This window comes from Aulonocara stuartgranti, assembly GCF_965226115.1.
Source record: "Aulonocara stuartgranti genome assembly, chromosome: 20".
Classification (NCBI taxonomy): Eukaryota; Metazoa; Chordata; class Actinopteri; order Cichliformes; family Cichlidae; genus Aulonocara; species Aulonocara stuartgranti.
In genome coordinates, this window is record NC_138956.1 from 9,403,177 (window position 1) to 9,429,022 (window position 25,846).

Here is a 25,846-nt window from a genome sequence, read left to right on the forward strand (position 1 = left end):
TAATGCCTGTTAGGAAAAAAAAGGATTTTGTTAAGTGGTATAAATCAACTATACATTTGTAAGTATTTGAACTGATTGGAAGTCTCATGATCCCACCTACTTTCATCACAAGTTCTACAGGTAGCTCTTACAGCAGACTCAACATTTTTGACCAGATTTTGAGTGTGACAGTGTGTTGAGAGTGTATTAAAGAATAAAAAAAACCCCCCAGATTTAATAGAGAATGTGGCCACAGTAACTGCTGTGTTTGGGATAGAACAAATCCAACTTCTTCAAGATGGGAAATTAATAGCAACAGTAAAGCGTAAGACGTCCACCAAAAACATCTCAAAAAGAAAAAATCATTACATCTCAGTTTTGAATATCATTAAACTTTTTGCAGGGATTTGAAACAGACAATACATACAAGAAAGTCACACAAGACTCATCAAAACTCTCAGGAAGCCAGCATCAGACACTCGAGGGCAATTTGGCTGTGTGAAACTGCAACCCAAGATTTTAAGTTCTGCAAAATAGGGTAGCTTCGAAGGCTGAGGGTTTTCCTACAAAATGAAAGTGTAATAGTCGCAGTAGTGCGGTAACAATAAAAATAGTTACGATTTGAAAGTGTACTGCTCAGAAAGGATGATCAGATGCATTGCATGTCCAAATTGTTCCCATGGGAAGTACCTTTCATGGTTTCACACAGCTGAAAAAGTATTTAAAGAACTCAAGACACCTTTCTCTTTTTTTCCCCCTATTTTGGTAACATACTTTTGCTTTTGCGTGTGCAACATAAATTACAGTATGTAGGTCTGGTACTATAAGAATCAAATGTTTACTTATTAGTTTTTACAACAATATCCAGGACTTGGCGTTTGCATCTCAGTTTACCATCTAAGAAATTTATTCCCTCCAAAGCCACCAGGGGTCTCTATACAATTAGAAAAGGAAAACGTTTCAAACCAGGGGCGATTTTAGCCCATTTCTGGGGGTGCTTCAGCACCCCCAAAATGAATCAAAGCACCCCCAAAGATTTCTTACTTTTTTGACAATATTTGCTGTGTGAAACACTACTAAAAATATAAAAAGCATACAGTACTTGGTTGAGACGTAACATTTTAACAACAAAAGTATAGCTAACCCCCCCCCCTCCCATAATGGTTTGTTCCAGCTCGCCTCCTCCCTACTCTGGCTCTAGCGCCGTTGCTGCTAGAGCGATGGTGGCACAGTGGAGCGGAGGTGTAAGTGCCTGGCTTAAAACAGGACATACTAGCTACATTTAACCTCCAGTTACTCTTCATATAGTTAGGTAGGAGTCAGACCATGAAAACATTACACCCAGGTAACCTGCAGTGTTGAAAACGTGTTTTCCGACAATGTTTGCTACCCTACAATCCGTCCTGCTCTGTAGTAAAATCAGCAACATTTGACCGTCCTGTTGCTCCCATTGAAATGTATACAGCCTATATAAAATCTAAAACTTAAAATTGTCCGTAGCCTACTGTTTTTACCACTGTCCTGTTTTAAATGGATACTAACTAGCTAACTGACTGGATGCCCATTAACCTTATAACGTCTGTTGTGTGTGTGTGTGTTTGTGTTTGTGTACAAAGAGATAGCCAGGTTAATAATGGATATAAGGAAGTTTTTTCTAAAAAAGGAGCCACATCCAGGTAAAAGTGGAAAATCAAATGATCCGTCAATCAAGAATAATGTAGGATGAGTGTTTCAATATTTATCTTTTATTAGATGTTCATGTGGTTTGGTTATTTGCCTTTTGGTTGAAAGTACACTGAGAGATGACTTTTTGTTAGTGATCTTAATACTATTTTTTCCTATTAATGTAATTTTTCATCTAATTGAATACAATCTATTTGTGTATGATTGTCAGTCCAAAGAAGGAGAGAGGAAAGAGGGGAACGTGAGGAGAAAGTACAAGGTCAGGAAGAACCAGGTAAGAAAACAGACAGGGAACAGTGACAGGCAAAAACAGAAAGTGTTAAACTGACAAAGAGAAAAAACCTGATTTTACTCACACAATCAGGAAGTTGTGTTCTCCCTATATTAAAGCTGCTATACAGAATCTGCTAAACAAACTGGGTTGAAACATTTTTGACCCTCTTTAACAACATTCCAACATAACATTATAATTGATCGGGGAGATTAAAATTAATTATATATTTTTATGTGGTTCAGCCACAACTCTACTAAAACCTCAGCCAGTAATAGGTCGGCTAACTTTTGGACCATCCAGTTGTCTGTATGACTGCCGCAGTACATACATCACATTTGCACACTATCAGAAAGTGCCAAACGGTGCCCTGGTGGAGTGAGGAGCTGTAAAGAGAAGCAGGGTGCTCTGTTTATATTCTAAAAATGTTTTAAGCTTGTTTCAAAGATTCTGTACAGCAGCTTTAAATGTTTTCCAAAAGCACACTCTCTGGGTGCTCAGCACGCCCAAAGCTCTGATCCTAGAATCGCCCCTGGTAAAACCATTGTGTTGTTTATTTTCCACATAAACCTTTCACAATAAAGCTCAAGTTTCTGTTGAGACTATTCAAAATAAACTGAAATGATATACATTATTCTCAAACATAAAATTTCAGAATATGCATCAAACAAATGACCTCAAATAAAAACATCAAGTAACTATAAATGGCGCTTACAGTCACCACGCAGATGAAGGCACAGAGAATACCAGCATGGCCAGCAAGGATGAGGCAGAACCAGCTAGCTCCAAACAGAAGGAGCAGTCAAAAGAAATCGAGGACCTTATTGTTAAACGAGGGGCTCCCCCTGTTGCATGGACATGGTTTGGTTATGAAAAGTCTGACACGCCCCAGAAAACTGTACTATCCAAATTATGCCACAAACTGGTCCCCACCACCACTCAAACAGGACAAACCTCTTTAACCACCAACACAAGAATCACATGAAAGAGTTTCAAGAGAAAATAAGAGCTGTTAGGTGCTCACAATAATCCTTAGACTCAAACGTTAGAACAGGCTTTTCCTCGCAGCACGCCGTGTAATAAATACTCAGAAAGAAAATGGCAGCCGTTTAAACTCATGTCTAAAAATGTATAAAAAATTTGAGCATTTTTATTTCCTTGAAATCAGGTTGCCCTCATGTAAATGTGTTTATTTACATTCATTCAAGTGGCTACCAAGTGTTTTCTTCAAACAGGACACCTGACAAACAAAAAATGTCATATTTAACAATATGTTCACATTTAATAATATCCAGAGTACCTTTTAGTTAGAATCACTGCCTTGTGGTAGTTTTGCCTCAGCCAAATGGTTAAGGTGTGGTTTACATCCATGTCTGTCCACTTATGATACAGTATACACATGTAGTCAGTTATAGCCAAACACCTTTGATTACTGAACTGCATTCACTTCATTAATGAAGTGAATGTAATTCACATTTGTGTGAACATTTGTCTGAGATTAACTCTTTGGGGTCTTTACCTTACAATATAACATATTTGAGTCAAAATTTGTTGACTGTTTAAGTGGTGCCACATGAATAAAACTGAACAGATCTAAAGAAGATGTTCCTGAACTTTGGGTTTATTCGAACAGGACGGATGGATAACCACAGGACTTTTCCCCATATGCTAACTAAACAACAAAATAAATTAAGACAGATTACTGTCCTAAACCTAAAGATAAAAGTGAATTTACTGGACTTGTTTTGTCAGTGAGGAGCAAAGTACAATTAGAAGTGCTTGTTCTGATGAAAAGTTAAACTGTAAACAGCAGCGTAGTAAATAAGGATCTGTGTCCACGAATCCTCAGCAGTGACAACACTTAAACATCATAGTTCAAAATCCTTAATGTACGCTTCCTGGTACAGTTTCGCTGCAGTAATTCAAGATGTGCGGTAATTCTGGGTCTTTAAGAAGGCGGAGACAGGAATACAGTAACAGGTGTTACTGCAGGAAGTTCACTAAAACAATAAACTGTAACCACTCAAAGAGCTATCTGAAGTTATTGTGACTACTTAATGTCAAAGATGCTTCATAAGCAAATGCTGTTTCAAGTTGCAAACAAAAACAGGCAAATTTGTCCTGACATATCCATCTGAGCCTGTGTGAGAAAATCAGAAAGTGTTCAAAGGCATAAATTAAAATGTTTAAATAGGAGTACTGGGACTAAAAACATGCTGTATATTTTGTTTGATTTAAAATCCACTTTAGTAGTGTAGAGAGGTAAAATGTGTCAGACAAATTATGGACCTAATTACAAAGCGCTTTTCTACTCTGAGCACTCAAATTGCTTTTTACAACCCTCATTCGCCTATTTACACATTTTATCCTATGCTTTTAAACACCTGAAGTTCTGACTCATTTACCTTTTACAAATTTACACAGCCACCTCTTAAAAACCTAAACTCTCGTGTAAACATAGTAAAGTGTGTCACCAAGCCATAAGCCTGAAATCTAACCACACCTGAAGGGAAATGGATACTCCTTCCATGAATCAGCTGTAATAAATATGTTCGGAACAGATTCATTTTCAAGAATAATGAATGAGCCCATTGTTGGGCTTGAAAACAAAAACCACTTTGATTATGTGAAGTTCTTACCATCATCATCATTACAGCCCAAAGACAACAAGTCATTGTCCATTGCCTTTGTTGCACTTGAACAACAATGCGAGTTGGTCTCATGTTCACATTTTTTCACCAGGAAGTAAGAGCCAGTAGTTGTGCAAGATCGAGATCTTGTTCAATTCTTGAGCCAGCAGGATAAATACCAGCGTAACCGTCCCAGCCACTATCAGTTCTGCAAGCCTCTCGAGACTGGAGCTTCTACAGCCATGCTCTCCTTCAGACTCTGCACCACACTGCGTGAGTATACAAATGATTCACTGCCAGTGTGACAATTATGTGGGTTCATATTCAAATTAGGATGCATTGGAGGTAAATTTTTTTATTTTATGATTTCAGTCATTACAGAATAAACTACAGTGTTTGCTACCTATGGAGTAAAGAATGAGGGAAGAATTGATTGATTTGAAACTGTTGTTACCAATTTACAAACTTTACTTAATAAAATCTGCAGAAACTAATATTGTTGTTAATATGTTCTATGTATTATAAAAAATTAATAAATAATGTATGCTTCTCTGCAATAATAGAGAAATTTTTCAAACTTTCAAAAGTGCAATTTTTTCTTTTATAATAAAAATAGACACTGATGTTTGTTTTCAGTGCTTGCAACAGCTTGTTTGCTCACATCATCAGGTAAATATCTGATAGTGCAGCATTTATTCTCTATATACTTAATCTATATACTTAATCTTTCATATTTATTGCTTTAGTTGTTTCCACGGAGACAGCATTGACCTGTGATGATGGAATCAATGTCCAGCACTTAAGCTGTGGTATGTGTAAAATATCCAAGACTGTGTGTCAGCATCCACAACAAACAGCACATCTTGATTTTTAAAGCATAAATATTTTTCATCAACCAGCATTGTAGTTTTGTACATTAAACATCAGCTTAAATAACCCTGAAAATGTTAATGTTATAACATGATAAAGATGTCAGGTTAAAAATACTGCCTTAGTAACATTTTTTCCAGAAATGTGTTGAAAGCTCATAAAGCTGTGAAAAGTGCTTTACAGTTTTGGCTGAGCATATAATCTTGGCTTAAGGACAAAGTATACAGTATAGTTGTACTCGGGTGCAAAAAGACATTCCTTGGTGTTTAACAGATAATGGAGCGATCATAGTGCAGGCTGCACTGTACGGACGTAAAGACCGTGAGACCTGCAGTGAGGGCAGGCCTCAGAATCAGCTTCAAAATACACAGTGCTCTCAAATCGGCACCGTGGATATCCTTAAGAGAAGGTATTATATTTTAGTGCTCAACTGCCAGTGAGTCTTCAGGTATTTTTCTATATATTTTATGTTATATACACTACGTACATAACACTCACTGTTATTCCTAAAGGTGTGATGGCAGGAAGGTGTGCGAGATAAACACAAATGTCGTTCGTACCTCGGATCCCTGCGTCGGCATCTTCAAATACCTGGCGACCAACTACACCTGCTTCCCAGCAAGTCAGTCACATGTCTGCATGAGTCTGCTAACCAGTCTGTGTGATGTGATTGATGTTTATTTTTGTTGGGTTTTTTCTAACAGTTCAAACAGTGACCTGTGAGGGTTCTTTGGCACATTTGTACTGTGGTAAGATTATGTTTTTTTGTATTTGTGTTGGAACAATGTGACGAACCTACAAATGAGCTACTTTTCATTCCGTGCCTCTTTCCTCTTCTTTGGCATAGATGTTGGGCAGGTAATATTGGTCTACGGAGCTTACTACGGACGCCTTGACAAGACCACCTGCTCTTTCAGGCGGCCTGACTCTCAGATTCAAAATGTGTACTGCTCAAACCCCACTCCCAAAGTCGCTGAGAGGTCAGTGAGTGAAGCATAAACAAGTTCCCTTGTTCACTTCGGAAGGAAATAAGGCAAAGAATGAACCACGATGGTGGAGGTTTTATATACGAGGATTAAAAAAAAGAAAATAATTCTAGATGTTGCCCATATTTAGTAATATATTCCATGGGATCAGTGACTCAATGGCCCTTTTCAGTCATGCCATTCTACGTTTACAGGTGTAACGGGAAAAATAGCTGTACTATCAGCGCCAGCAACTCAGTGTTTGGAGACCCCTGCTTTGGCACGTACAAGTACCTGGAGGTGTCTTACGTTTGTGATTGTAAGTACCTGTTTAGCTCTGTCAGTGCAAACAGCCAATCTAGCCATAAAGAGTTTTTGTGTCGGGGTGTGGAGAAATGCAAGATACACACTGAATATGGCAACAATCTTACCATACCTTTGTTTTCCACTCTTTTGCAGAGCCTGTCACCATCACTCCATAAACGTCTCTGATATTAGTTTCATGTCACAAGCATTTACTTTACTTTCACAAATATAAGATTAAAATTTCTGTCTCATTCAAATTTTGAATAGGACACTTTGTTATTCTTGTGGTTTCTCACTGGGAAATATATAATATTTGTCAACTCTGTACAATCTGCATAACACAATAAACATAGCAAATTTGCATACTATAAAAGCTTTGAGTCTTGTTTTATGTTGTGCTGCTGCACAGGAAATGATGCGGTTTATTTTTCCTGTTTGGGTTGTATTCTGCATGAGCAGCTGTAATCAAGAATGTCAATATCTACAATCAGAAATAAAGTTTATTAAAACCTACTTAGGAATGACTTACTTGAAAAGTTGTTTTTTTTTAAAGGAATTCTGAAAAAAGCCAATAAAATCTGCCACTAATAAAAAGTGACTACCCCGAGTTAAAATCAACCACCATTTCCACATGAATGGCTATCTCCGTTTTAAAAATGATGCCTCAGATGCACAGCATGATCGCTGAATTTGGAAATGGATTTATTAAAGTAATTATGGTTCAAAAAGCTTTACATGAATCAGCAACATGTATTAACAATGTCAGAGTTTTTCAAAATAAACCATTGTTCGACATTGTTATTGTATGTTTGAAGCACGTTTAAGTCAAAGTCATAAAAATGAGCCTCAATGCTCACACAGCCCCATCCTTTAAACTGTTAAAATAACTTCACGTAGCATGTGAATGAGTACAAACATGAGGTTTAATCCAATGCACTGTTACCAAATAATAGTCAAGTTGTTCATGTCGTTGGAGAGATCTGTCTTTGACGGGTACACCACCTTCAGGTTCCCGTCCTGGTCGACCGTTCGCACCTGCTGGATGATCAGCTGGCTGGATGCCTCGCTGCTGTCAGCAGGCACTGGTGGGCCACCCCCTTCTCCATCTGACCCCACCTCTTCCTGATGCTCTGCTGTGAACTTGTTCAACTCTGCCATTTTCTGCAGAGAAACATGAACTGCCTGTTAAATGTGTGTATGCAATTTTTTTCGATTGTTATTTTACCAAGAAGTCCCTCAGAGAGAGATCAGATCACCTCAAAAGTCTATACAAAACACCCCATAATGTAAAAGTGAAAAAGGTTGGATTTAAATTCTTTATAAAAACTAAAAACACATTGGTATTCACAGCCTTTGCCATGACGCTCAACATCTCATTGAACCCTGATGGAGCTTGAGAGGTTTCCCCAAAGAATAATGAGAAAAACTACAGGTATGCTAAACTTGTAGCATCATACTCAGAAAGACTTGAGGCTGTAATTTCTGCCAAAGGTGCTTCAACAAAGTATTGAGAAGAGGCTGTGAATTCTTTTATACACGTTATATTTTTGTTTGGTTTTTTTACTTTCAAAAGATTTGCAAGGACTTCAAGCATTTTTTTTTTCAATTTGCCATTTTTATATAAAGAAAATTAATTTGTCCATTTTGGAAAAAGGCTGGAACTTGATGCGCTGCATAACACTCACCGAAAATTTCTCCTTTAATAATTTTTTTATAATGCCTTTACATTAAATAATCAGCCTAAGCATGGAAAATTTCAATTCTTCTGCGAGGTGTGTAGTAAGAAAACGCCAATTATAAGGTGCAAATACTGTGTAACACTACAAAACTGCTCCACAGACACACACACACATAGAAGTAAAGGTACTTCTTAATGTCACTGATTGTCTCTGCTTTCTTTGATTCATTCTACTCAAAAACCTCTGTTAGGAATTTAAAGCACTTCATGTCACAGCACTGACTCCTTTTTGTATTTAAGCAGTTCTACAATTAAGAAAGTCTGGCTTTGTACACTGCTCACAGGTTGCAACACCTTTCTGAGCTCTCTTCTTCAACTTTCTTCATTTCCTCCAAACAGTACCGCTCATGACAAGGTGTTAACGGCCTAGAAATACCACTCAGGAGAAAAAATTAGTGGACTTTGCAAACTGCAAAAAAACTGATTCTGTTAAACAGATTTCCTAAACCAGACGTGTGTACCATCATCAATCCCCATTCCGGCCTTACCAGTAGCATTATCCTCACAGTGTCAGTCTACTAAAAGGTTTTCCATTAACTACCAAGCACATTACCATGACTGAGGCTTTCACTTGCTCAAAAACATTCCCCTTAAATTTACTTAGAACTGAACCTTGAATGAGTTTCCTCTTGCTACCCTCAGGACACTGTTTTTCCTTCAGGGTCTCTCTAACAAGTATTACAGTCAGAACTGTGCATCCCTGTCTCGTGTTGTGATACAGAGATAAATTATCATTCACTAAAGAAAAGGCAGTGCACTTACTACAATCAGAGCATCCATAACATCTTTACAGGTCTGCAGGCTGGTCGCACTCGTGACCTCCACGAACAACTCTTTGGTCGTCTTCTTGATCTGTACAGTAAAGCTCATGTAATTATTTCCGTCAGATCACGAAAAGACATAAAAACAGCACAATGATGCACAGAACATCAGCTGATAAGCACCTCTGATGAGCTTTAATTCTGTCTTGTTAAATCAGGACAGAATGCAAGCTGACTTGTTATTTCTCTAAAAATCAAATCCATTGTATTCTGTAAAAGTAATGTAAATGACTAATATAAGATAGGGAGAATATCCACATGTACACACCTTGGTTTTCTCACTGTTGGTGATTGGTGGGAATGAAATCACGTCACCTTCTGCATCTACTAGACATGGATAGAGTGGCTTTCCTTGCAGAAGCTGGAGGTATCTTTAAAAACAACACAAAAAGAACAAAAAACTGTTTGGCTGGTGACAGAGACAACAGAATAGGCGAGAGGTTTGTCTGCAATTAAAACCATTAACCTTGCAGAACTTAAAACTCATTTTTAGGTGTTCTGGTATTTATTTCTGAAACCTCAGCCGAAGTCTTGGCACTGCCCCTGACTTTTTTTTTTTTTAAACAGAACAATACTTAGTGCTCAAGGCCAAAATACTCAAACCAATTCTGTGGTCTGACACACCTCTGCTGCCCTCATGTGTTTAAACATCTCGCACACCTCTAATCTAAACAGTCCCTTGGATTTTTTTACATAAATTGTTTTTTGTCCTTAAAATTGGTTCGAGCCTTGAACACAAAGGTTTTATGAGGCTGACTAATGGAGATCTTTGACCCAGTGTTAACAAAGCTTGTGCTGTGTGGAAAGGTCACATGCAGTACTGACTTGTGGAGGCCTGTAACATTCTGCCTCTTCTTCTGCTTCCTCAGCTCTTCAGCCTCTAGATGAAGATGCCTTATAAGCTCGACGGCGGTCATCTCCTTCCGACCCAGCGCAACAATCTAATGGTGAATAAACATGTGAAATTAGGAGTCTTTTTTTTTTAAAGAGTGTTTAACAAACAAGACTTCTCTGTCATTTGTACCTTGAGCTGGGTAGGTTGTTTGACATCATACATAAGGGGACTTTTGAGCTGCTGCACATCATGAGTTGCAATGGTTGCTATGGTCCTCTTACCACACAAGTCATCGTGAAGTTTTGTCTGGAAAAACAAAAAGCTATTCTTTATGGACTCTATGACACATATTTGGGTATGTCAGATGTGATGCCGAATTAATATCATAGTGAGGTTTTGGATCTTACCTGAGCCATCAGAAACCGTTTGAGAGCATTCCCAGACTTTAGGTTCATACCTCTGACTATGCAGCACACCAGGTAGGGTCTCACATCTTTCACCTCTGCACTCACTTTGACTGTAAGTGCCGTAGGAGCATCTGAAACATGGAGAACCCTCACCACCATCTTGTTCAGCTCTTCCACCTCATCCTGCTCATCTGATGCCTTCTCCTTCTTCTTCCTCTGCTGCTGCCTTTTTTTCTTGTCTGTGCTGCGTCCTCCGTCAGCATCACCTTTATCTTCCCCTTGTTTGCCTCTTCCTTTTCCTCTCAGGTAATCGAGGATCGACTTGGTTTGGCACCCGTTGACCATCTTCTCCAGACGCTTGTCATTCAGCTTGTTGCCTTTGAAGCTGATTTCCTTCAGCTTGGGGCAGTCACTCAGATCGGAGGGAATCTCTCTCAGCTTATTATTGGAGAGATCCAGGACCTGCAAAGATGGGCCAGAGGAAGACAAAAACAAGGGCAGAGTGTCACAGGAGTCTCACACTCTAAAAAAGTACCCTGAAGTTTAAGTGTACATAATTTAAGCTTTTACAGCAACCAAGCGGGCACACATATAGGACCTTCTATTTACAAAGCATGTTTAAAAATGTGACAGTTTATCCAGCATATAATATTAGCAAAAAGTGAAAGCCATCTTAAATCATATGTTAAGAGCTTTCCTGCCCTGGTGAACATGGCTCATATTGTGGTGAGCCATGTGTCGAGCAAAATAAAATTAAGGCAGGTTTACACTTGTTGATTGGTGGAAAACAACATTTTTGTGAATGGAGTTCACCTTCAGAGCAGCTAGTTTGTGAATCTCTCCACTCAGCTCTTCAATTAAGTTGTCAGAGGCCACCACGGTGCTGAGCAGGTCCAGTTTCTCAGAGTAAAAGTCAGCAGGAAACCCGATGACGCGATTCTTGGAGATGTTGATGGAGGAGAGCTTGGTGCACTGAGAGAGTCCCTCAGGCAGGACCTCCAGGTTGTTACAGCTCACATTGAGCGTGTTCAGCTCCCTTAACTGGGTGACCCCCTCTGGTAAGACTGTAAGGTTGTTGACTGACAGGTCTAGGACCTTTAGAGACTTGAGGTTGCCGATGACATTAGGGATGGATGCGAGCTTGTTTCTGCACAGGATGAGACTCTGGAGGTTTGTCAGATGCCGGATATCCTCGTGGATCTCTGTCAGACTGGGGCACTGGCTAACTTCCAGATAATTCAGTAGTGTCAGAGAGTAGATGGAGGAGTCGAGTCCCCCGTTTGAGGAAATTCTCTTATCAACAGCGGGCCCCTGTAAAACCAACTCACGCCTCTTCTCTGTCGCTGCTTTTTCTACTTCTGGCCATTTCTTCGTGTCATCCATGCTGCTAGATTGATGCAAGTGTGCTAAAGCTCACAACTTCCGTTTAAAATTTTCAAACTAAGTGAATATCATTTAAAAGAAATACACGTATGGGCGTGTGTACGAAACTCTAGTAAATGTATCAAAATGTAGCTTTAAGAAATTAAGCAAAGAGTTAGTGTTTTAGTCTCTTTTGCATTTTATTGCCTTTGCTGTCGTCATGTTATTGCTAAGATAATTGAAAAACAAATCTTGAAGCTACTGCTACTTTATGCCTTTATTCTGAAGGTGAGATCAAACTTCCTTTATTATTGTTGCCGTATTATTGCTGTTCTGAAGCACAATACAAAACGTTTATGAATTTATTGAAATTCCTACCGTATCCAAATACGCACAAAAAACATACAAAAGAACGTGCAAAAGACGAATTAAAATGATAAACGTCGCTAGCCAATGCTGTTGATAAAACTACACTGACCACAATACATTTAGACTGCGACGTTCACGACTGCGCATGTCTGCAGTGGTTGTTGTCAGCGGTGGTTATGGAGACATGGGGCTTCGAGCTGTCAACATTGCGGTGATGTTTGTGGTAAGATACCTTTAAGGTAAACGCAGGAAAACGCTGTTTACACCAGAAATGTAGAAAAATGTTGTGGGACGCAAAGAAACATAGTCACCAGGAAATGTATCAGATTTCAAAACCCCTAGACATTAGACTACCTTAGTTAGCTACGGTATGTGGGCTGATAGTTAACGGTTAGCTTGTACCCATAAAGGGTTGTACTACGAGGTGAGATTAATCAGGCAGCGAACTACGTAGCGCTCAAAGTAAGAACATGGCGTTCTACCTATCTGTCTAAATCACCGTGGTAACTTATGCTAACATCCAACCTGTGGGGAAAATACACTGACAACATTCAACACAACCCCTTTGATTTTCAGTTTCAAACTCAGGATCCTAGCAGTTAACACAGGAATGTTTCGTAAATCGTCACAATCTCAACAGCCCATATAGGAAGGAAGACACTAATTTATTAACAAAGGTGCCTTTCTGGGAATTATAAAATGGAAGTACCCAGGTACGAATTTTAATTGCCTATGAAGATCATCAGTTAACATTAACAGGTGTTAAACAGCTGACACGATGCATGCATATAATACGTACATGTTTTGATCAAGGTGATCGGTGGTGTCAAGGGAAAAGTGTTCCCTTGTGATTTAAGTCACAAAAACAAATATATATGAGCCCAATCAATGGGCTTTTTAAATTTTTAATGTATTCAAATATATTTTTTAATTTGTATAATTTGTATTGTTTTCTGAAATTTGTGGTTGCAGCATCTGTAAAACGGACAGTGGAAAGTGTAAACAAGCTCCACCAGGTAACATGAAAACCAGTTAACCCCTACCCTACCCAACCTAAACTTATTCCAGGCAGCATGAAGTGGTTTTCTGCGCCACTCACAAAGTATGTCCATGCTGCTTGCAGGATACTTTGGAGAGCTTGGAACCTATCCCAGTTGCACGGGCAAAAGGCAGGGTAGGCACACCCAGGTGTAGGACATATATGTATAAATAATAACACTTCATTTTTTTGTTTGTTTTATCAGTGTCCAACAGAGGGATGCCAAGGAAGATAGGATTCACTGTGGTCAGCTCTTCCAGTCATGAGGACAACTTTAGTGCTAAGGAGCTCATGGTGCATGCACCTACAGTCAACGGCTGGAGATCCAGCAGGTACCATAAAAAATACCATAAAGGTTAAACTTTTTTCTGGCAAGTTTTTTAATCTGAATAAAGGCATAAGACAAGTTTACTTCATCTGTAAGATGGAAAATTTCAACACTGGTTGTTATCAGAATGTAGTCAAGAGGAAATTTCCTGTAAAACTGAAGGCCAGCATCTAGTACTCAAAGGCTGTACCCTTTGTCATTTTTCTTGTGACTTCTAAGTTTTTTTACTTTTCAACTTAAAGAAACATGTGTTGATCACTTTTACTGCAGGCTGTGCTCCTACCCTCAGCACATCACGCTCCAGCTGGTTGAAAGAAGTAGGGTAAGGAAGCTGCAGCTATTGGCTCATCAGTACATGATCTCAACCAAGGTTGAGTTCTATATTGGTGACACTCTTCCTGAAACGAGCTCTCCAGGGTTCCCCAGGCAGCTTCACAGACTTGGGTGAGACTGAAGACTTAATTTCCACATCCTTTTGTTGGACGTTAGGTTGATATGAATCATTTCATTTGGGATCCATTTTGTTTATTAACCTAACATACCAGAAACAGGATAGATGCAGGCTTGCTCTGTGGTTCGGTCTTATTCTGCAGACTAGCTGTCCATTCCTGTTGAATATATAGAATTACCACACTGAGACGTGCACTATCTTGATAGCATATAATCACCAAACTGAAATTTAGTAATCATTTCTACTCTTGTAAATGTCATTTACATCAATATCTTAGAAGGAATTTTGACCCAGACTAACAAAACTTTACTTTCACATAGGTATGTGTCTTTGTCGGACAATGAGAAGACAGGCTTCAAAGCTCGGGAACTGAAGTCAGTCCATGTAGATGCCGTTGGAACATATCTGAGAATAACCTTCCACAGAAACTATGGCAACCGTTACAATCACCATAATCAGGTACTCTGTTACATGGTAACAATGCACTGTGGCCACTGAGTTATTTAAGGGTAGTCTGGTCTGAGAAGGTTAAGGCTTGCATTTTTTATGAATTCTGCTTATTTATGCAGAGAATTAATTTGCTGTAATCACGTTGTCAGTTATATTCTATACTTCACAAGCTTTATGTGCATTTACATTAGTGGAGAAGAGCCCGATTGAATCCTTTTGCTTTCTTCTTATGCTATCCCCGAAGAAGCCTGTTTTCTAAAAAATCTATAGAATTTACATTATTATAATGATTTTATTTACCTTGAACTCCTACAGCTCTCTTTCGTTATTTATTGAACTTTGAACTGCTTGTGTCATTAAAAACAGGAAATATGGGGTGTTATATGTCGGGTTAATTTTTCTTATGAGTGAAGACGAATAAAGGTTGTGAAAATTTATTATTAATCGTTCAAAGGTTCAAGTAATTTTACATGGCGCCATGGATGTGTCATTCAGCCATTGGACAAAGAAAAGGGTACCACTCCCACACACCAGAAATTATGGGCATGTTTTCCTCTAGGTGTGGGTCAGCCTTAACTCGACACCGTAAAGTTTCTGTGCCTTGCTGTGTCATCGCAGGACACATCCTATCAGAACCCCCACACATTCCTAACGGAGGGCGGGTCTTGTCTGTGCTTGGGTCTGTTGGTGTCTGTGTACCAGGCTAAATTCAATACCATAGATAATCTGTCAGAGAGCATTTTCTTTAACTGTAATTAGATGGGTCCTCTATTTGCTTCACACTTACCTATCATTCATTATATTTATTTATTGATTTTTGTTTTGAATGATTTCCTTTACTTTTTGATTTACTTACTTTAGTTCGCTCACCATCGTCATCTTCTTTTAATGATTTCAGGTTGGTTTGGTTGCCATTAATGTTCTGGGAGATGCTTTGGATGGCAATGCTTTTAACACAATAGTAAGTGAGCACTCTCCTCACATATCACCCTTCACTTATGTTTATCCCCTCAGCAGTAGGTGGCGATGTTGTGCTGTGATTCAGTCACATTCAGTCACAGTCGCTCAGAGAAGGATTCATTTCTTATCATGCGTCTGCTTACGCTGAACCAACCACAGCTATGAACATGTCTGTCAAACAGAACTTGTCAAGTATTCCTCACATGTTGTCTGCGTTTATTTATCATTCACAGAACATCATTAAACAATAAACTGGGTTTCAAAGCTTCAGTTTTCCCCTCTTTTTATTGTTTTAATCTGTGCAGACTTACTTATATTTACTTATTAATTTTATAAACATCAACTCAATATAATTGGATTGGAGTTGTTGAGTCACTTTATCTTCAAATGAAGTATTTTGTGTTGTTACTGTGCTATGTGATTATATGTGGTGGATGCACCCGTGTTTACCTAAGTGGTGTGTGTGTGTGTGTGTTTGTGCGTAGGTTTGTATATATGTGTCAGGCATCTAGTAATGAGAAACAAAGGGAGGGCAGTATGCAACAGTATGTATCAAACAGGAGGCCTTTAGTTAGTCAGTGTAATCAGATAGTCCTGCAGATGGACAGCTCCTGGAGGAGTGAGAGCACCTTAAAATACACACACACACACACACACAAACACAGACATGGAAAAACATGGACACACTGTCGCACAGATTCCAGTGAACAAGCTTTGCATTGTTGGTCTACTAATCCGACTCTGAGCACTTCCATCACAGCAGTGATCTTGCCCAGAGGGTCGGCTAGATCTTGTTCTCCTATATCTGCCTTATGGGTGGAAGTTATGGAAGAGACACTGTGGTGTGAATACAAAGAAAAAGCTTAACTTTTGGCTGCTTTAAATTGTTAGCAATCCAAATTGTGAAAAGGAAAAAAAAATCACAGCAGCTCGTCAACTACAATGATCAGTTTAATAACAACTTCTTTAACTTTAACCTTTGAAACTTACGTTTGCCATTTTTCTGTTACCGTAGTTTTTTTTTTTTAGAATGTGCATTTTAAAAGACATTTACCACATATTACTAATAATATTAACAATGACTATGCTTTATGCAGTGGTCCCACTGCGCTATACAAGTGTACCAATGAGCGAACATATACAATACCAAACCATATTTGTCTTTATGTTTCTTTTTTTTTTTACCTGTGCTTTTGGTTGTGCAAAGTGTCATAAAAATATCAAAATTAATTTTGTTTAACTTGTTTTTTCACAGTAGAAAATAAATATTAGTAACTGATGTATGTGAGATGTAAATAAAAACTGAATGCAATGGTTGGCAAATCTCATAAAGCCATGTTTTATTCACAACGGTATATATAAAAGATTTAGTTTTTTATTTTATTTTATTTTAAACCCTACATCTTCAGTTTGATGGCTGCAACACATCTCAAAGTTGGAACGGGAGAAACAAAAGGTTTCTTTTAAGTGATACTTACAAGTTAAAGCTGTAAAAACATTTTGCAGCTAATTATGTTAACTGGTCATTAACATGGTTGGGTAAAAAAAGAACATCAGAGAGCCACATTTTCACAAATCTGTAGAAAACTGTGTTTAGAAATTGTGGAATAACGTTCCTCAGTGTTAAATTATGAAGACTTAATATCATCAGAAATTTTCAAGAATGCTGTGTAGAAGGGACGCGGCTTAAAAGCCGATGTGATGCTGTCGTGGAAATTGTTGCATGGGCTTAAATACACTTCCAGAAATCCTTGTCTGTGGACACAGCTCGTGGAGAAATCCACAAGTGCAGGTTAAAGCTTTGTTATGCAAAGAAGGAGCCATACATGAACATGATCTAGAAACGCTGCCATCGTCTCAGGTTATAGAGCAGCGTATGCTCTGATCAAGATGGCATCTTTTTCTGTGAAGGCCTTGCATATTTCAGCAAGACAATGATACAGAGACATACTGTTACAAGAGCATGTCTCTGCACTAAAAGAGTCTGGACCGGCGTACAATCCAAACAAAACATTTGGTGCCCCACGAAACTAAAAAATATGACCAAAAAGAATCTCTATTCTAAACATAAATCATGCAAAGACTATGAAAAATGACATATAAAAACACAAACGTGTGTCTTTTTCTCTTGCAGTATTTTTTCTTATTGAGAGCATAAGAGCAACATGGTATGACTGTTCTTACACATTACTGTGAAGGAACAATATTCTGTGAAAAAGTCTGTCTTCTTTACTATTAAGTTTAATTCTGCTGATAATGAGCAAGAATGCCATCAGTGGCAATGTTTTGTGTAATGCCTTGCTTAGTATTCAAGGTAAAAGCAGTGTTTGCTCTTAGTCTCCATATGGCCGTAGCCTTGAGGGTGATGATAACGTTTGCATGTGTTTGTGTATTTGAGTGAGTTAGTGTTCTTATCTTAATACCATTGTAAGATCCAGGTGGTTGCTGGTGCAGTACTTTTGTTTGATCAACACATTTTAAAGATGCAGAGGGATCATTAGTTTTAGGATAAGCCAGTGGGATTAAAAGTCATGTCTTCCCCAACACAGTACGCACGTGTGTGTAATTTGTCCATCTGTTTACCCCCAGCCAAGCAGAGAGCAGCTGATCGAACACTACCTCAACAGTACCCAGCTGGAGGCTGCCTTGGAGTCGACCTTCATGGGGTGAGGCTAAGTCATTGAACCCTGGTTTCTTTTTCTTGTGACAATAACATTGTGTAACAAAGCCATTTAGTCTGGAAGACAACCAATCAGGAACTGAAGGTCACGTGCATTGGTAGATGATGCAGGTGGTGGCCAGTACAGGGAAAAAACACTTTTTGAAATATATGTTTTTTTAATATGTACCCCCAAGGGATGTTTCACCTAGAGGTGAAGCATCCCTTGGGGGCTGGTGAAGAATTGCACAATTAAGAGATAATACACTGAAATGATTTCGGCTTCAACAAGACAGGTGTGTCAAGCCATATAATTAATTTCTCCAATGTTTGTTATCCGTCTGTCCTGTTTTCAACTCAGCAAATGTGAATCCATTTCCCCCTTGGACGATCTGGCCTTTGATATGTACCAGGACCCCGAAGTTGCCCACATCATTCGTCTCCTGGACCAAAAGAAACAAGAGATGGTCCGGCAAGAGAAATATGAGGAAGCCAAGAATTTAAAGCAGGCTATTGCTGACCTTCAAAAGGTACTGTAGCTGCTAGGAATTAGATCATGGTACTAATAAATAGGTACTGTACAGTGAGCTATGGCATTCGGATAGTAGTGTAAATTTGGGCAATAAGTCTTTGTTGTAGCACACACATAGTATATGAAGAGACAGATGTAAAGATGGACAAGCAAATATATGCTAAATGCCCCGCCTTACTTCATGCATCTATTTCCAACAACAGGCTTTCCCAGAAAATTCCAACAACTGTATTGCTGGAATTTAGTTTAATTGTGGACTCACTTGCACCACTTTTTTCACAGATATCTAGATTTATTTCACTACTGTTTGTAACAGGAGTTGTTAAACATTGTTCAGATTCCTGTTGCAGACCTCCTTTGTCTAAAACGTTACCATGCAGACCATGAATTCTTAATAAGCTCGACAGCTGCAGCAAGGGAGAACTTGGATATTTTCTCTCCCATCTCCAACTGCAAGCCATTCTGTAACTGGATAACATACACACCCACTCAGACACCTTGTTAGCATGGCATAAAAGCGGTGGTTGCCAAGGTAGTCATCCTGTAAATCCCTTGTCATCACACCCTCAGGATGTCATAGAATGGTTTATGATGTCACATGATATCTGACAAACGCAGGGACATACAAGACGAAGACAAGAGAAGGTTTTGGCTTGCTGTATTTCTTTCACGTTGGACAGTCAAATTATACACTACTCAAAAAAATTTAAGAAATGCTGAGAAAACACATCAGATCTCTATGGGAAAACTCATGTGAGATGTCTAAACTGACATGGAGAAGGTAACGAGCTGGGGATGAATGGAGGCCACATTTTTTGATGGGAATGAAAATTATCAACCTACAGATGACTGAATTCAAAGACACCCCTAAAATCAAAGTGAAAAAACATGTGGCGGGCTAGTCCAAATTTCATTGCAGCAGCTAAAAATAGTACTAAATAGGTTGTGTGGTCCCCAACTGCTTGCATGTAAACCTGACAACATCAGGGCATCCTCCTAATGAGACAGCACTTGCTGTCCTTGGAGAACCAGGGCATCACTGAGCTTCTGGACAGCCTTCAGTGCAACTTGGTGGCAGCAGAGGGACCAAAATATAATGTTCCAGTGGTGTTCTATTGAATTTAGGTCAGACAAGTCAATGCTATCAATTCTTTCATGACACTAGGCATTGTTGTACTGCCATCTGTCAACAGACATCTTGGTACTTAATGGCAGTCAGGGTGCCGTTGTCTAGCCTGTAGAAGGCTGTGCGTCCCTTCATGGATATGCCTCCACAGATGGTCACTGATCTACTACCAGACCACTCATGTTGAACGAATGCACACATATATTTATATATCTTAGCTGAATTGAATCGAAACAGTTCAGAGGTCATGAGACTGTTTCAGTTGGCAACAAATTAGCTAATAAATTTGGTTCACTGGAATTTTCTCGTTCACATGTTATGTCTGAGTTTCTGAAGTTGATGTCAATTTTACATCCTGTAAAACCTGTCAGGTGACACTAATAGTTTTGTTTTATCAGTTCCATATTCCATGTTCACTGTTACATGTTCTCTCATATACACAAGAGAACAACACTGGTCATTTTTTAGTGATTTCATTGGGCATCATGTCTGCTGACTCTTCCCTGCTGTGTCCAGGCAGGTCCCTTATCTAATCAAAATGGGGTCATTCTGATAGTGAGACGGTCTCCCACTGTGTGGTACATGTCAGAAAGGTCAGCTTTGTATAAACTGCCCGTCCTGAGCTGCACAAGTTTTTCAGGAGTTCTCGTATGAAAACCATCAAACTGAAGATGCAGATTTTCTGTTTACACTTAGATTTGTAAGTAGATGCAAGTTCAGAGTTCATGAAACTCTTTCAGTTGGCAACAAATTAGCTACTGAATTTAGTTCACTAGAATTTCCTCATTCACATGTTATGTCTGAGTTTCTGAAGTTGATGTCAATTTTACATCCTGTAAAACCTGTCAGGTGACACTCATAGTTTGTTCCAATAAAGAACATGTCAATTAAATAAACAAATAAATAAAGACCCATAGCCTCCTCAACACTAAATGCAAATTCTTTTTAATAATGGCTCATGATTTGAAGTGTAGTAAATCTCTCACCAATAGCGCAGCTTTACAAGATGGAAAATTATAATTTGAGCTATCTCTCCTGACAGCTCAAATTATAATTTAGGAGAAGAAGAAAAAAACAGCACGCAGCAAACAGTACATAGACTTGCAGTCACTAAAGGTACAAATTGACATAAATCTTATCTCGTAAATTGTTCTCATCTGTTCAAGCTTGTAGTGTAGAGTCACAGTGTAGCTGCAGGGCTGCTTTTACCTCCATATTCTTTGCACTTCCAGGTCGGGGAACGTTTGGCTAGATACGATGTGGAGAAGCGATGTGCGATTGAAAAGGAAGACTATGATCTGGCCAAAAAGAAGAAGGAGCTGATGGAGGAGTACAGGAAGAGTGTGTACCAGCAGCTGGAAGTACACAACCTGCTGGATATGACAATGGTATGTCAACAGCTACTGGTTTGGTAACAGCGAGGTGGGCTGTTATTGTTTTGTAAAAGATGGAGAAAATATGCGGGGGAAATCTTGCATTATTCATGGCTCTTTTTGATCTAAAATGATCTCTGTTATTCTATCTTTCCATGTCACCAGGTCACGAGGGCAGCAGAATCAACCCTGGCCCAGTACTCTCCTCCTGTTCTGTCTTCTTCAGGTCGTTCTTCAGTCTATACCAAGCCTCTTGTATCCACAGACACAATCAGCAAAGGGAAAAATCCAGACATTCATAAAAACCAACAATTAGCTGAAGAATCTAGCACATCCAACCTGAGCAGCCAACCTGACACACCTTGTACGCCTGCTGCTGTACTCAAAATCGATGTAAGCATCTTCCTGTATCAAATGTGTTTAGATGTTATAGAAATAATGCATGAAACGTGTCCATCTCAAACATACTTTATAATCAAAACAACAGTTTTTCTAAATAAGCAGTGCTTATTTAGACATGACAATCTTCACTGATTATAAACACAAAGATTTTTTTATTGGTCCAGTTGTGCACATTGTTCTGAATTCCATGAACTCCTGTGTTATTATAAAAAAATATTAATAGGAAAGCACCTTAAGAAAAAGTCTCCTGTGTAGTGTTGAAACCCAGGGCACACAAGGAGATTATGACCAGTGGGGTCCTTTGTGCTTTACTCACCACCTACTAAGACTACCCCTAGTGCAGGTTTAGGTTTCACTATTTAATTAAAAGCGTGCAACAGTTGGCTGACTGCAGCGGCTCCCAACCTGGCCTCAAGGCAGGGCTTTGAGCCTTGCACTAGGCAGCAGTGTGCCAGTTGGCCCAGGGGCACCGGAGACAGTACTCTGCTCGGCTGGCTGGAAGTTTGGCTTGAACAGAGAGGGTTCAATATTCATTGTCATCCTTATGTTGAATGATTGACCTTTTCACTAGATGAATGTTAGTATTTCTCAGGAGGGAAAATGCAGATCAGCTTTCTCTAAACTTTCCATCATAATTTTGGATGCTGAGACATTAAACAGTATAGCAAAATCAAACCGCCGTAGTAAGAAAATATAATATACATTATATTTTCTTCAGCATGTGGTGTCAATATTTTTTCAGTTTCTGCTTTCTTCTGGTGACAGGTTACCAGTGTGCCTTACGACGAAAGGCCGCTGCCAGCCCTTCAGAGGAAAGATCAGCCACTGGAGGCCACTCAGAGCCCTGCGGAGGAGCACTCCCCGATATCAGAAGTGCAAAGGACTCCACAGAGCACTGAAATGAGTGGAGAACCAGAACCCCTGACAGAGAAGGTGCTGAGAGAGGCTGGTCTTTCAATAGAGGTCTTTGGAGAAAGCCTGGTAAGAAAAGATAAACATATGTGAAACAAACAGCTAGCTAAGCCAACGATAGCTGTTAACTTTGCGCTGTGTTTATATTCCTACATGTCAGGATCTCAGTGGGCCTCTGGGAGTGACTACACTCATAAGCACAATTTCTCTTTGTGTAGCAAAGGCATTGACCTTTTTTTGGCACAAATCAGTTGCTTCTGTTTTCAACAATTTTGGCAAAAAATCATGGGTATTGTCCTTGGGTACATACCGAAATGAACAGAAGTAGTTTAAAAAAAGTAATTATTATTGTTATTGTGCTTTTTCTGGTTGTTGTTAAGCCAGTTCCAAGGTCATAGTGGGTGTATGAAGTCAGTTAAAGTCATAGTGTATTTCAAAAACTGAGAAGAAAAACAAACCTAGAGCATTGTGTTATTTTATGTCACTGGAGTACTTTACTTTCTTACTGTCAGTGCAAAAATAAAACCTGTCAGCTGTTAGTATTTAGTCAGTTTTATAAGTAGCCCAGTCAGAAAGATTTCAATGTATATTTGAGAGAAAACCCAACTAACTGTTGGCTTATTTTTAACACTGGATAATGTAAGTACTCTTCGAGTTAAAAAAATAAGTATAATAGGAAAAACAAATTTTGAACTCTTTTGAAAACACTTAAATAGCCTATTTTATACAGATGCTATTAGCACGCTAACTATAATTATAGTTCATCACTGTTCGAATGACCATGCAACAAATAGCTGCCATTTCCTTTTAAAAAGTTGTTTTAAATTAATAAGTGAATGCCTTTGGAGTATTTGCTGCATTTAAATCTCACAGCATATACCACACACTTTTATTTCCACATGCTACAATACCAATGTAACTAATATGTATATTCTCATCCTCTTGGTAAATCTGCTGCCATTCACTCCCAGGTGGCGGGGGTATATTCTAAAACCTGGTGTTACAGAGTGGACGCCCTGCTTTCTGTGTATAAGAAGCTTTTGGAGGTCTCTCCCACCACCCCCAAGGAAGAGCTGAGGAACATGATAAGAGCTGCTGTGTTCCTCGTCAAAAAAGCCCTCTTGGATAAAGTCACATCTGTGAGTCATTTCCTCAAAAGAAATTAATCTTAACATAAAAATAAGCCCAATTAACACATACTACATAGGTTTCAAGCAGTGCTAACATACATTTTAACATTGTTAAAAATCAGCACCCGCTTATACAGCCACCCCCTGAACAATGTTCCCCCTGTACCACGTGCAGCCTCCCAGAGCTAGCTTCTTTAAACAAATAGTGTTGACAAGGATGGCTTTGTAATCCTTCTGCGTGGAATGGTAAAAATGGATGAAAAAGGTTTGGCTGCAATAATTCCTAGTCACTTTGATGCACAGAATACTCCATTAAGATGTTAACTGGTTAATATACTGCATAGAAATGGGCTTGTTTAATTCACGCTTAACAACCTTGGTTTGTATTAAATATTATTATATCCTGGTTCTGAATCTAACCTTGGGTAGTTGTTGCAGAAATCTTGTAAGAGCAGGTTTATTGATGTAGGGAGAACCTTTCGTTTAAGCTAAAAGATGATACTCCAGTGCCATGTAAGCAATGCCATGAATTTTGCTGTCATTTATAGTGGCTTTACTTCCAATCTTGTCCTGGGCTTTCAGTTTTGTGTGTATCTGTGGGTGTGTATGAGTCCTTCGGCCCAGCCAAACAGAGCAGTGATGCAAGAAAAACACTAGCCAAAATTTGAGGACCCCCCTCTGATTGACATTTTTTGAGAAAAGTGAAGAACAGAAACACTTTCATAAATTTAAATTCACAAGTTTAATATAGACATACCATCACAATCTAAATTATTTGAGAGACGCAGTAAGGCCAAGGAAATGTCTGTTTCAACAGAAAGGTAAGTGTTCTTTTTTTTTTTTTAATTAATTGCTAATAGTGATATTTAATAAAAGCAAAATGTGGCACTGTTTCAGGGAAATGCCACAATTTTGTTGTACATGTACAATCACAGTAAAGGACTATTCTATTTTTTTCTATTTTAAACAGGCTTATAAATAAATGGTATAAGATTTATTGCCAAGAAGGATTGTTACAACAAAGACAATTAACCAAACACACATTTGCATACTTTTTGTCCTAAATTTATACACAATTGTGGAATTGAATAAAATGTATATGCTAAATAGACGTTGGCACTCACAGTGCCCAGGCAATATTTATGCAAATTCTAAAAGATCTAATACAATGTTCTAATGTATTTAAAACCAGTTTGTTCAGCTGTGAACAAGGCGAATGGCTAATTTTAGAAACCTGACATCCAAATTAGGCAGATGTAAGCAAATCTTTGCAGAGCTTTTGGTAAATAAACATGCAATACTGCTCTTTTCTCTTAGATATGGAGTACCATCACACTTTTTTATTACAATGCAGTGTCACTATAAACAAGTACAGACAAAACCTTTTACTGTATAGTGATTTTATAGAGAAGAGAAAGAGCATTAAAAAAGTCCAAAGTATTTCTGACGATGAAGGGTTGGAATATAAAGCAAAGGCTCTTTACTTTTACCTAATCTTGTGAATAGATCACACCCAGTTTTAGCAGAGTTTAGATCCAGTTCAGCTCTCCCAGCTTATGATTGACTAGTTGTTTTTGGAAATGTATCAAAAGCAGACTGTAGTTTTGCAATAGTCAGTGGCATAATAATTTTTTTAAAAACTCTATAAGCATGGTAGTTTATGCATACTAGCTCTGCTGCTATAGGTAGCAGAGATAGTATATGGCATAAACAGAAGAGGTATATAAGACTGGATCCCTGTGGAACACCTATAGTAAGAAAAAATGGACTAACCTGAAAAATCTGAAGACTCCTTTCAGAGTTCTATGAGAAAGACTGCCATAAAAACGACTTTTCATGTAAACTGACTGAGCATAACTTTTCAATCAGAATGCCATGATCTACTGAATGAAATGTTAACTGTACGAAAAGTGTAGCACAATACTGATGGTTATTAAGGTTCGTTGTACTGTGGCATGATTTAAATTCTGACTGTTCTGATGTTAAAATTCAGGTACAGTCACAGTTCAGCACTTATAAAGGAATCTAAGGGCTTTTGATAAGCAGGGCATTTTTGAGATGGGATGCCGATTATTTAGGCCATTAGGGTCGACTTTTTTGTGTAATGGTAGGACCTGTGTTGCGCATCAGATTTTTTTTTATTTTAGCTGTTGCAAGGGATAAATTACAAATGTATGAGCAGCGATTAGGTCTTCAAGTACATACACTAGTGCAAAATGCATAACTTTTATTACTTTTAAAATGTCAA

General features: G+C 38.6%; 3 protein-coding genes across 7 annotated transcripts in view; 2 read left to right on the forward strand and 1 right to left on the reverse strand.

Annotated features, from left to right (window-relative positions):
- The first annotated feature begins 1,172 nt into the window (after window positions 1-1,172).
- On the forward strand, window positions 1,173-7,217 carry LOC309697755 (L-rhamnose-binding lectin SML-like). Of its 4 annotated transcripts, none has more exons than XM_082519868.1 (12): window positions 1,173-1,324; window positions 1,596-1,655; window positions 1,874-1,936; window positions 4,676-4,836; window positions 5,200-5,232; window positions 5,310-5,372; window positions 5,707-5,842; window positions 5,946-6,055; window positions 6,138-6,182; window positions 6,281-6,413; window positions 6,614-6,717; window positions 6,858-7,217. In XM_082519868.1, coding segments are annotated over exons 4-12 (657 nt in total). In that variant the 5' UTR covers window positions 1,173-1,324; window positions 1,596-1,655; window positions 1,874-1,936; window positions 4,676-4,805; the 3' UTR covers window positions 6,860-7,217. The 4 variants fall into 4 exon arrangements, with proteins under 4 accessions (XP_082375994.1, XP_082375995.1, XP_082375992.1 ...); XM_082519869.1 differs by having other exon boundaries at window positions 1,173-1,291; XM_082519866.1 differs by lacking the exon at window positions 1,596-1,655.
- A 167-nt stretch (window positions 7,218-7,384) lies between these two features.
- Window positions 7,385-11,935, reverse strand: lrrc47 (leucine rich repeat containing 47). The gene is made up of 7 exons (XM_082518734.1): window positions 11,319-11,935; window positions 10,506-10,967; window positions 10,288-10,404; window positions 10,089-10,204; window positions 9,532-9,634; window positions 9,205-9,294; window positions 7,385-7,865 (listed from the first exon to the last, which is right to left on the reverse strand). Exons 1-7 carry the CDS (start codon window positions 11,886-11,888, stop codon window positions 7,644-7,646), a joined length of 1,680 nt encoding a protein of 559 aa, XP_082374860.1. The 5' UTR covers window positions 11,889-11,935; the 3' UTR covers window positions 7,385-7,643.
- A 244-nt stretch (window positions 11,936-12,179) lies between these two features.
- The window catches only part of cep104 (centrosomal protein 104), a 35,122-nt gene continuing 21,455 nt past the window's right edge, over window positions 12,180-25,846 (forward strand). The window contains exons 1-11 of one of the 2 annotated variants that reach the window (XM_082518732.1): window positions 12,180-12,459; window positions 13,481-13,607; window positions 13,874-14,047; window positions 14,375-14,513; window positions 15,403-15,465; window positions 18,054-18,130; window positions 18,485-18,653; window positions 21,014-21,169; window positions 21,320-21,547; window positions 22,322-22,537; window positions 23,440-23,607. In XM_082518732.1, coding sequence (XP_082374858.1) covers window positions 13,495-13,607; window positions 13,874-14,047; window positions 14,375-14,513; window positions 15,403-15,465; window positions 18,054-18,130; window positions 18,485-18,653; window positions 21,014-21,169; window positions 21,320-21,547; window positions 22,322-22,537; window positions 23,440-23,607 — 1,503 coding nt within the window. In that variant the 5' untranslated portion in view covers window positions 12,180-12,459; window positions 13,481-13,494. Of the gene's footprint in view, window positions 12,476-13,480; window positions 13,608-13,873; window positions 14,048-14,374; window positions 14,514-15,402; window positions 15,466-18,053; window positions 18,131-18,484; window positions 18,654-21,013; window positions 21,170-21,319; window positions 21,548-22,321; window positions 22,538-23,439; window positions 23,608-25,846 lie in introns of both variants that reach the window. The other variant, XM_082518733.1, reaches the window with a different exon arrangement.

Excerpts from the sequence above, each read along its gene's own strand:
- LOC309697755 (XM_082519868.1), top strand. The coding sequence starts at position 4,806 with ATGCTCTCCTTCAGACTCTGCACCACACTGC. Across the intron at positions 4,837-5,199 it reads CAGACTCTGCACCACACTGC|TGCTTGCAACAGCTTGTTTG; the intron begins GTGAGTATACAA and ends GTTTGTTTTCAG. Across the intron at positions 6,183-6,280 it reads TTTGGCACATTTGTACTGTG|ATGTTGGGCAGGTAATATTG; the intron begins GTAAGATTATGT and ends TCTTTGGCATAG.
- lrrc47 (XM_082518734.1), bottom strand. The coding sequence starts at position 11,888 with ATGGATGACACGAAGAAATGGCCAGAAGTAGAAAAAGCAGCGACAGAG. Across the intron at positions 10,968-11,318 it reads ACAAACTAGCTGCTCTGAAG|GTCCTGGATCTCTCCAATAA; the intron begins GTGAACTCCATT and ends CCATCTTTGCAG. Across the intron at positions 10,405-10,505 it reads AACGGTTTCTGATGGCTCAG|ACAAAACTTCACGATGACTT; the intron begins GTAAGATCCAAA and ends TTGTTTTTCCAG.